Source organism: Lactuca virosa, chromosome 7 (genome assembly GCF_052849685.1).
Source record: "Lactuca virosa cultivar CGN04683 chromosome 7, Lactuca_virosa_CGN04683_v6, whole genome shotgun sequence".
NCBI classification, from domain to species: domain Eukaryota; kingdom Viridiplantae; phylum Streptophyta; class Magnoliopsida; order Asterales; family Asteraceae; genus Lactuca; species Lactuca virosa.
The window spans coordinates 290,798,210-290,809,565 of NC_136432.1; the positions used below are offsets into that span (position 1 = coordinate 290,798,210).

The 11,356-nt window shown below is 40.1% G+C and overlaps 2 protein-coding genes across 2 annotated transcripts; both read left to right on the plus strand.

Moving 5' to 3' along the window:
• Positions 1–1,217: 1,217 nt before the first annotated feature.
• LOC145127836 (uncharacterized) lies at positions 1,218–5,964 on the plus strand. Its single transcript, XM_079062958.1, has 2 exons — positions 1,218–1,460; positions 4,720–5,964. Exons 1-2 carry the CDS (start codon positions 1,218–1,220, stop codon positions 5,962–5,964), a joined length of 1,488 nt encoding a protein of 495 aa, XP_078919084.1.
• A 2,380-nt stretch (positions 5,965–8,344) lies between these two features.
• Positions 8,345–8,877, plus strand: LOC145127837 (uncharacterized). Its single transcript, XM_079062959.1, has 2 exons — positions 8,345–8,698; positions 8,851–8,877. Exons 1-2 carry the CDS (start codon positions 8,345–8,347, stop codon positions 8,875–8,877), a joined length of 381 nt encoding a protein of 126 aa, XP_078919085.1.
• The last annotated feature ends 2,479 nt before the right edge of the window (positions 8,878–11,356 follow it).

Here is an 11,356-nt window from a genome sequence, read left to right on the forward strand (position 1 = left end):
CAGTCAAATATTGTGTTGAGGGTTAATTATATGATTAGGGGTGTCACCGCGAAACTGGAATTGCCTCCTCTTATTTGAATTTTCATCACTTTAAATTTAGTTATTCTTTTGACATTTTCGATGTTTATTAGTCCGATTTTCAGAAATAACCCCCCCTCTTTATGTTTATTGCACTCATCAAGAGTTAGCTCACGCCTTACGCAAAGAGGTGTAAACTTTAGAACGTGTACCTGAGGATCCGACCCTGCTTACCTGTACTACCTGTTAGTGCGATAGAGCAGTTTAATTTATATTTATATTTTTATTTCTTTAAATCGTGCACGACAGCGGTTTTAACAAATTGGCGCCGTTGCTGGGGACACGGTAAACACTAATAGTTTTATGCCAAGATCTTCACGTACATGTGATCTAATTTTTGATCCAGAGATTGAGAAGATTTCTAGGAAGCTAAAGAAGGAGGCAAAACTTCGGAAGCAACAAGCAGGAACCTCAGCCTCCCCCCCTCACATTATAAAATACCCACACCACAAGGCACTCCCTTGTGGAACAAAACCGAAACCTCATTTCAACCTTTTCTAAAAGGACCACCTGCCTCACCCGTTAACAACCCGTTCAAAACATACTCCTCATCATCTTCAGACAAACCCGAACTCACAGACTCTTTTGAAACTGAAACAGAAATCACTATGAGCGAAAACGGAGACGAAACCGAAAAGACTCTCCGCGAATGGGCAACACAAGAGGTTACCCAGCAACCCTTGTGTATCACATTTCCTGAGGCTTAAAATTTTGAGCTAAAATCATGTTTGATCCATTTGCTACCCCCATTCCGAGGCCTTGAGAATGAAGATCCTCATAAATTTCTCAAGGAATTCCATGTCGTTTGTTCTGGAATGAAGCCCCATACAGTCACTAAAGATCAGATCAAACTAAGGGCATTTCCCCTCTCAGTTCAAGATACAGCAAAGGAGTGGTTATATGACCTCCCGTCTGGTTCAATAACAAGCTGGAATGAACTCGCCAAACTTTTTCTAGAAAAATATTTTCCCAAGGCGAAAGTGTCAAATCTGTGCATAGAGATTCTAGGTGTAAAGCAAGGTAAAAGAGAAGCTCTCCACACTTATTGGGAGCGATTTAAGAAGCTGCTAGTCCGATGCCCGCAAGATGGCATTAGTGATTATTAGTCATATCAGTGTTTCTGCGAACGATTGATACCCATGGAGAGGCGACTTATAAATGCATCAAGTGGAGGGTCACTTTCAGACATGACACCAACAGAGATTAAGGAAATAATTGAGATGTTGGCAAATGAATCAAAACATTCAGCAACTGAGGAAGAGTGGTACCCAGACCGTCCAAGAGGAGTCAATGAGATGAGTAATGCCCACCTGGAATGCCAGATTTCAGAATTGACTAAGCCTGTCCTTTTGTTGACAAAACAAAAAGGTATTGAGCCAAAGGTCAAACCTTATGGGATCTGCTGCAAAACCGGGCACCCAACTGATATGTGCCAACTACTTCAAGAAGATAATGAATATGTGCAAGCTATAGGAGGATTTCAGCAAAGGCCATCTGATCAGCATCGCAACAACCAAGCTCGGGGAGGGCCTCAAAATAACAATTTCCAGCCAAGGCCTCAGTAGAACTTCCAGCAAAGAAACCAATACCAAGCTCCACCTGGATTTCAGCAACCTTTCCATCAAAATCAGCACCAAAGCAACTTTCAGCAACCACCTGTTCAGTCACAAGCTAGTAGTTCCAGCATGTCTTTGGAGGACATATGTCACACCCCCAAACCAGAACGGCAGAAACATTCGGGGGTGGAGGACTTCATGTATAGTATCACAACAATGCATAATAGTAATCAAAGTACAACAACAACCATTGTATTTACAAAGTTATAAGTTTTACAAGTGTGTTCAAAACTTAATATATATGAACTTAAAAGTACAAGTTTTAAAAGACATGAGTTTATAGATCTCCGTCTTCTCAAAAATATGTGGTTGTACCTATATCACTGTTTCCCTGAGAATACAAGTTGATTTTGAAAATGTGTCAACAATTAAGTTGGTGAGTTCATAAGTATGTTTGTAACTAAAATATGTTTTTCCTTGTTCATTGATAAAGTAAACATGTTTTTCCCAGAAAATCCTATATTTTCTGCTATGTTATTCTGTAGGCAAAATGTGTGATACTTTCTGTACTGTGAGTTTGTAAAATGTAGTTTAGTTCTCATTTAACCATGAAAATTATGTTTTCTCCATATTGAAATGGTAATATGTGTTTATACTTGTAAAATACTGTATTATAGTCTTATAATTAAATAAAACTACGTGAAGTGTTACTTATTCATACACCAATCATTTTGTTCAATACCAAATTGTGAGTTATTATAACCATGCTTGATGACCTAGAATCGCCTAAACACGACGTTCTTCAGGTGTCAAAATATGGTACGACAGTTGTCACCCCAGGCCTGCCGGCCTAGCTGTTGCAAGCAGCTTAGGTGCTGGATTGTCAGTCCCGTATAGATATATACACAAATGTCACGCTCTCACACAAGGAGACTATGGTTATAATTTTAGGGCTTGGTGGGTACTTAGATAAGTACTTGAAGTAAGTCTCATAAAAGCTATATTTTATGATTACGAGTAGAGTAAAGGAAAAGTTATTTTGAAATAAATACACTGTAAGTAAGTTTCATAAACTGTATAGAATATAGTTTATAAGTTTGTTTTCTCACTAAAGTATTCTATTTGTTTTCTGTTATGTACTTTGATTCTTGAAACCAATGAATGAGTCCTCTAAACTATACCTATTATAGTTTAGCTGTTTGTTTTACTGTAATTATCTGTAATACTGTTATTCCATGAAAATTCTCTGTTTGTACTCATGTAGTATCAAGCAGTTTGAAAATCATTTTATATTTATATAAATGTAATATTTATATAATTGTGATTAATTAGATCTTCGATTAAATAACTTTACCCCAAGCCCACAACCAAACAAGGAACAGGAAATGGGGTCAAATTACATATTCTAAATCTTCAGAATCCAAGTTATATAATTTACATAGATATAAATATGTAATTTTTAAAAATTATAACAATTTAAAATATATTAAAACCTTTAAAATTCTTTTGAGATATTAACACAATTTTTCGTTGTGTTTCACTTGTATTCCCCCCCCCCCTAAAATAGATAAAATCATGAAAATGTAAGGGTATGAACTCACTTGATAGGTGGTGATTTGGGCAGAGTTTCGTTTCTTAAAAGAGAGTTTTCTTGATGAAACTGAGAGTTTTTGATGAAAAGTCAGCTTCACGCTGGCAGAGTTTCAGCTTAAAATTGAGGACTTCGGGACTTCGGGGCTTGCTTCAGGTGGTAAGGAGGTACCCGGGACTTCGGAGGGCTTAGAAAGGCTTAAAAGAGTGTTTGAGTGGAGAGGGGATTTGAAATTTCTAAACAAAACCCGGAGGCCTCGCATCCTATTTATAGGATGGGTCTGGTCCTCGGTATGCTGGGCGTAACATTCACGTACGTTGGGCGTACTACTGAAAACCTCAGTACGCTAGGCGTACCGCTTGTACGCGGGGCGTACTAGTTGGAGTCTTATCCGATCTTCGGATGTGGCGAAGCTACGTGGCACGCGTCGAGGCTAGTCTTATTACGCAGGGCGTAATCTTTTCGTACGTTGTGCGTAGTGGCCACCTGGCTTCGGACACTTTGATTAGGCGAGATACGTGTCACTTGCGAAGAAAGAGGCTACGTGGTCAATCTGAGGCCTTGTTTCCGAGTACGTTGGGCGTACTCTTGTACGCGGGGTGTACTTCTCTTTTCCAAACTTCAAAAATTCATATCTTTTACATACGAACTCCATTTTTTACGTTGTTTATATACACGCGTAGGTGAGACCATGCTCTAAAACTTTCGTTTAGACTCCATCGGCTAGTTTTGACATTATTTTTAAAGTTATATTTTTAATAAGCCGGGACAGGAAAAGTCCGTTAAAAATTCATAACTTCTTCATCCGACGTTCTTTTTCGTCTGTCTTTTTACCGTTGGATTTCTTTTGATAAGATCTCCGATTCTCGTTTAGGTTGTTTTGGCCAAAAGTAGTTCGATCTAAATTTTGAGTTTCAGGCTGTGTACTGCTGTGTCGAAATTTAGAAAAATCATAACTTCTTCACACGAAGTCAGATTTGGACGTTCTTTTTATGGACATTCTCAGTTTAACGTATACTATAACCTGCATTTAGATAGTTAAGGCTAAAAATCATTTTATTGAAAACTCACTTTTTTACGTTAAACAGTGTTTTGCCGGTTTTGTCGCGGATTTTCGATAGGTCATAACTTCTTCGTATAACTCGGGTTTGGGCGTTCTTTATATTTTTGGAATCCTTGACACGATCTCTACCATTATATTCATCCCAAACAAGTTTATTTAACATTTCATTTTTGAGGGTCGATTATGTAAATGCACATAGTATTCAAAAATTTCTCTTTATTATTTTAAAAAGAACTACAAATTGATCTATACTATTACATTGATTCGAAATAACGGGTTGTTACAACATAGTTAAAAGTCTTGCTACTAATACCCAAGCCTTCCAGAATGAAACAAAGTCTAGCATCAAAAATCTGGAGCAGCAGGTATCACAACTCGCGAACTCCATGAGCAAACTAGAAGCACAAACCCAAGGAAAATTCTGATCTCAGACTGAGAAAAACCTGAAGTGCAATGCTTGTGTTGTCACCCTCAGAAGTGGTAAAAACTACAAAGGACCAGATCAGCAAGAAGATGAGGAAGAAGATATCGTGGTTGAGCAAGAATCTGAGGCAACTGAAGAGGTGCAGAAAAAAGATATACTTGCTGAAGTTGAAGTGAAAATCACCCCTCCTCCTTTTCCCTCAAGACTGGAAAACACGAAAAAAGAGAAGGAAGACAAAGACATTATGGATTTCTTCAGAAAGGTTGAGGTAAATATTCCCCTTCTTGATGCAATTAAACAACTACCCCGATATGCTAAATTTTTAAAAGAGTTATGTACTTCAAAAAGAAAATTGAAAGGAAACAAAACAGTTAAAGTAAGCGAGAATGTTTCAGCTGTCTTACAAAAAAGGTTACCCCCAAAGTGTAAGGATCCAGGAGTATTTACTGTTCCTTGCAAGTTGGGGAACCTTTCAGTTCCGCGAGCTATGTTGGACTTAGGAGCTTCTATAAATGATTTGCCATACTCACTTTTAAAAACTATCGGGGTAGGGACTTTAAAAAGAACAGGAGTCAACATTCAGTTAGCTGATCGTTCTCTGGTGCACCCAAAAGGTGTGATGGAAGACGTTTTGGTTCAAGTGAATGAACTTATATTCCCAACTGATTTCTATGTTTTAGATATGGGAGATGACGACTCACCAAATTCAGGTTCCATTCTTTTGGGGAGACCATTTTTAAAAACTGCCAGAACCAAAATAGATGTTTATGACGGTACCCTTTCAATGGAATTTGATGGTGAAGTTATCAACTTCAATATTTATGACGCCTTGTGTTATCCTGATGATGTTTCAGCCCTTAATCTCATTGATGTAATTGAACCATTATCTGCAGAATATTTTGAGATTGCTAATCGTGAGTCACTAGCATTAGTGCTCCATAGAAATTTGTCTATTAATGCAGCTCAGATTTTATCAGAAAATTATGTGGTTGACAGAGAAGTTCAAGAGATGGCAGCTAATATGGACCAGCAGAGAAAGTTGAGGTATGGTTCCCAAACCCTTAAATTACCAGTTTCTAACTCCAATCTTTTTCCTTTTGTAATGCAAGCCCCCATCTTGGAGCTGAAGACACTTCCAGAACATCTGAAATATGCATATCTTGGAGAAAAAGAAACATTACCAGTTATCATATCCAACAAGTTGTCAGAAAAAGTAGAGTTAGAGCTGATCAGAATTTTAAAAGAAGTATAAAAGTGCATTTGGGTGGACTATTGTAGACATCAAAGGACTCATCCCATCTCTCTGCATGTATAAAATTTTGATGGAAGAAGATTATAAGCTATCGCGGGAAGCCCAACGCAGATTAAACCCACCAATGATGGAGGTGGTTAAAAAAGAAGTTATGAAGTTATTTGATGCTTGGATGATATACCCAATATCTGACAGCAAATGGGTCAGCCCAGTTTAAGTTGTACCCAGAAAGGATGGAGTGACAATAGTAGAGAACAAAGAAGGAGAAATGGTTCCAACTCGGGTGCAGAACGGATGGCGCGTTTGCATCGATTACAGATAATTAAACGCAGCCACCCGGAAATATCATTTTCCCCTCCCATTCATGGATCAGATGCTAGAGAGGCTTGCTGGAAAATCCCATTACTGTTGTTTGGATGGATTTTCAAGTTTTCATCAGATTCCAGTCGCTCCAGAAGACCAGGAGAAAACGACCTTCACCTGCCCTTTCGGGACATTCGCGTATAGGCGTATGCCCTTTGGACTCTGCAACGCACCCGCTACATTTCAAAGGTGTATGGTTAGTATATTTTCTGAATATGTCAAGAATACTGTAGAAGTCTTCATGGATGATTTTACCGTCTATGGAGACTCCTTTGATATTTGTTTGAAAAACCTCACAAAAATTTTGCAAAGATGTATTGAAACAGACTTGGTCTTAAATTTTGAAAAATGTCACTTTATGGTTGACCAAGGTCTGATTCTTGGTCATATTGTTTCAAAAAGAGGTTTGGAAGTCGATAAAGCAAAAATAGATGTTATAAAAAGCTTACCCTACCCGAAGAATGTTCGGGAAGTGCGTTCCTTTCTTGGTCATGCGGGTTTTTACAGGAGGTTTATAAAAGATTTTTCGAAGATATCAGTTCCCATGTGCCACTTCTTGAAAAAAGATGTTGAGTTCGACTTCAATGAAGACTGCAAAAAAGCTTTTGATGTGCTGAAAAACCTTCTTACTTCTGCCCCCATCATTCAACACCCAGACTGGAGTTTAGCATTCGAGATAATGTGTGACGCCGGTAACACTGTTGTTGGAGCTGTTTTGGACAGAGAAAAGACCGGGTTCCCCACGTTATATACTACGCATCAAAAACTTTGGACAGCGCCCAAGCAAATTACTCCACCACAGAAAAAGAGTTGTTATCAATCGTTTTTGCATTGGAAAAATTCAGACAATACTTGTTGAGTACGAAAGTTATAATCTTTTTTGATCACGCAGCTATTCGGTACCTTCTTGCCAAAAAAGACTCAAAGCCAAGGTTGATCAGATGGATTTTGCTGCTACAGGAATTTGATATAGAGATCAGGGACAAAAGCGGGAGAGAAAATTTGGTAGCTGATCATTTGAGCCGAATCACTCCACCTGAAGACCCGACACCGATCCGCGAAACATTTCCTGACGAGCATCTATTCGCTGTTCAGAACCCTCCTTGGTTTGCTGATATAGTGAACTACTTGGTCTCCAGAGAACTCCCTTCAGATCTCACCCGGGCCCAGAAAGATAAAATAAAGAAGGATGCGAAAAGATATGTTTGGGACGAGTCGTATCTATGGAAACACTGTGCTGATCAGGTGATTAGAAGATGTGTGCCTCAAGATGAAGTCAAGTTGATTCTGAATTTCTGCCATTCAGAAGCTTGTGGAGGGCATTATGGTCCACAACAAACCGCACGTAAGGTCTTGGACATCGGTCTTTATTGGCCTCATATTTTTCGTGACTCTTTTCTGTTTTGCAAAACTTGTGAAAGGTGCCAAATGACTGGGTCTTTGACATCTCGTAACCAGATTCCACTTACTCCAATATTAGTATGCGAAATCTTTGACGTTTGGGGTATAGATTTCACGGGTCCGTTTCCGCCATCTTTCGGGCTTGTGCACATCTTACTTGCTATGGATTACGTGTCCAAATGGGTAGAGGCAAAAGCTACACGAACAGACGATGCCAAGGTTGTAGTTGATTTTGTCAAGACAAATATATTTGCTAGGTTTGGGACACCAAAAGCCATTATTAGTGATCGGGGAACGCATTTCTGCAATCGCACCCTTGAAGTAGTCCTCAAGAAATATGGTGTCACACACCAGGTATCCACAACATATCACCCACAAACCAACGGGCAAGCTGAAGCTTCAAACAGACAGATCAAGGGCATTATAGAGAAACCCATCAATCCGGTCAAGAAAGATTGGAGTATTCGATTGGATGATGCGTTATGGGCTCATCGGACAGCATAAAAAACTTCTATCGGTATGTCACCATATCGAATCGTTTTTTGGAAAACTGTGTCGATTACCGGTTGAATTGGAGCATCGAGCATATTGGGTTGTCAAAAAGTTGAATATGAGCATGGATGAAGCTGGTAAGAAAAGAAGATTGAATATCCAAGAGTTAGAAGAAATCCGGAATGATGCTTACGAGAACGAAGCAATCTTTAAGGAGAAGACAAAAGCTTTTTACGACAAGATGATCTTGCGAAAGGTATTCACTACCAGTCAAAAGGTACTCTTATATCATTCTTGTTTCAAACTTATTTACGGTAAATTGAGGTCTCGTTGGGTGGGACCTTTTGTTGTTACTAACATGTTTGATCATGGTGCCATAGAAATTAAGAATGAACAAACAGGAAAGATTTTTAAGGTAAATGGTCATCGTCTCAAACCATTTTATGAAGGGTTTCAAGTTACGAACGAGGAAGTGGAGGTAGTTGAGGCCCCGACTTACCGCAATTGAGGAAACCAAGTAACAATGTCGAGCCAAAGACAGTAAAAACGGGCAGCTTACCGGGAGGCAACCCGGGCGTTTGTTTTCGTTTTCGTTTTTGCAACTTCTTTTCACTTTTTGTGTGTTTTTAGTTACTTAGGTCGTCTCTTTTTAACTAAATCGTGTCTTTAATACAAAAAGGAACAGAGAGAATTTGAAAATTGTTGAAAAAATCAGTTTTCGTGGTCCATGCGATCGCAGGTCCAGTCCACACGATCACAGGTTATGCATTTTGGGATCGCAGAAGGTGATCGAGATTTTTGGGAACGATTTTTGATGAAAAAAGAAAACCTGCGATCACAGGTTCTATACATGCGATCGCATGTATCAGTTTTTACCACCCCTTCCATACCTTGAGCGTTAAAGGATCGAATCCAGCCTCTTTATTAAAACCTGCGGTCGCAAGTTCTATACATGTGATCGCATGTATCACTTTTCTTGCATTTAGACGTTACCTGCTTCGTAAAACACCCGAACAGCTATAAATTTAAAAACCTGCGATCGCAGGTCCTCCCTATGTAACACCGTAAATTTCCAAACAAATTTTTCTTTTTAAAATCATAAAATTCTCATAACGCATTTCACAAAATCTCATTTAGTTAATTTAAAAAACGCATCTGCATATTGTTTAATTAATAATCTAGGATCCTCAAACATAACTCTTTCTCTGGTGTGTACAATCGAGCCGGTGCCTTTCCGCGATCCTGAGAAAAACCTGAAACACATAACACATAACACGGTAAGCACGAAGCTTAGTTGTAACACCCCGATTCTCTGGTATTGATTTTTGGTATGAATCCTTCTTGGTCTTTGGGTCTACTCGACGAGTTGGCTACCCTACTCGTCGAGTAGCAGTGGGTTGGTCCACGTATTTTAGTGACCTACTCATCGAGTCCAACAAGGGACTCGACGAGTAGGAGCTGGCAAATGAAACCCTAAATCTCGGGGCATTGCACCCTATTTAAAGGATCATTGGCCTCCCCCAGCCTCCCCTTTACTACTTCTTGTCCCTCTCAGTCCCTAACTTGAGTGTGTGTGTTCTTTTGGTGTGTTCAAGCTTGGAGGAGGAATTTTGGAGGAGAAAACACTTGGAGAAGCAAGAAAATCAAGGCTAGGAACTCGTGGGGAGCTAATAGATTCATCAGTTGTCACTCTCTGGAAGGTATTAAGCTGCTTCTTTGGCTCATCTCTCTTTTAACCTGTTTTGCATAAGTTTTAAGAAAGGTTTATTGTGCTTAAGCAAAGATCTGAAGTTGTAACTTCAGATCTGGACTCCCCTTGGCCTCTAGATTCATAAAGTCATCAACTTTGCCTAGTATGAGCCTTCCCTCAAGTGTGTAACTTCATTGCAAGCTTAGTTTTGTTATTTTAGGGTCTTAAAAGCCTTGCATGCACGTAAAGTTTGCAACTTTACGTGATAAGCATGCCTAAGGAAGTTGGATCTGCAATTTGGAGCCTTGGAATGGCCTAAAAAGTGTCTGTATGGTTAAAGGACTGAAGGGACTCGGCGAGTCGCATGGTCGACTCGGCGAGTCGTATGGTCGACTCGGCGAGTCATATGAAGATGGGCATGGACCCGACGAGTTGGATGAACAACTCGGCGAGTTAGTTAGGGTTTCCCAATTAATGGATGCATGTGGACTTGTCGAGTGCAAGAAGGAAACCCGACGAGTAGCCGTGGAGCTTCGACCACGAGCCTTAGGAACTCGACGAGTCACTCTGGTGACTCGGTGAGCGGACAAGGATTGCAAGAAACTCGGTGAGTAGCTGAGGGTACTCGACGAGTTGAGGTCAACATGGACTGTTGACCTTGACAGTTGACTTTGAATTTGACCAAGGGTTGACCAGTTGACTTATGGTGTATTCAGGAATTTATAAACCTGATGATGTGTTGGGTATAGGTGATGGGGTTCGTGGCGGTGATTTGAGAGTTGAGCTTTCTATTTCCAGTCGACAGTCGCAAGGTGAGTTATCCTCACTATACTAAGGGGTCTAAGGCACCAAGGCCGGCCCATTGGATATGTTATCCTAGCAGTGTTAGATGTTGAGTATGAGTTAGTGTTGCATGCTAGTGGTTATGCCAGTTAAGTAGACCTGTAGGACTACCTGTGATGTTATATGATTATTTCACGCTAAGTGGTTGTGTTATATGTTATATGTTATGTGGGATGGGTTGAGGTTGTATTGCTCCGTGTGGTAGCCAACAAACCCTAGGAGCATTCCAGTTACAGGCTAAGGGAGACTCGTACTGAGGGCTCGAGAGTATTCCAGTTACGAGCTGAGGGAGCCTCGTATTGTGGGCTCGATGGCAAGCCAGATGTGAGCTGTGGGCCCGCAAGGCAATCCAGACTCACACTGTGGGCCCAGGGGGTAATCCGGTCTGTAAAGCTATGGACCCAGTACATGTTGTTGTTTATATATGTGTTATGTGCGGTGTATCGGTATTTTGGGGGAACTCACTAAGCTCTCGGGCTTACAGTTTCAGTTTACTGTTTCAGGTACATCAGGGGATCGTGGCAAGGCAAAGGCGTGATCGTACAGCTCCTCACTTTTTATGACTTTGTTTCTGGGATACTCTGATATGATACATTTTGAAAA

What these genes read in the sequence shown, in the direction of transcription:
- LOC145127836 (XM_079062958.1), top strand. Translation starts at nt 1,218, where the DNA reads ATGGAGAGGCGACTTATAAATGCATCAAGTGGAGGGTCACTTTCAGAC. An exon ending in AAAAAGGTATTGAGCCAAAG is followed by an intron (nt 1,461 to 4,719) that starts GTCAAACCTTAT and finishes TTCTGATCTCAG; the next exon opens with ACTGAGAAAAACCTGAAGTG.
- LOC145127837 (XM_079062959.1), top strand. Translation starts at nt 8,345, where the DNA reads ATGGATGAAGCTGGTAAGAAAAGAAGATTGAATATCCAAGAGTTAGAA. An exon ending in TTACGAACGAGGAAGTGGAG is followed by an intron (nt 8,699 to 8,850) that starts GTAGTTGAGGCC and finishes GTGTGTTTTTAG; the next exon opens with TTACTTAGGTCGTCTCTTTT.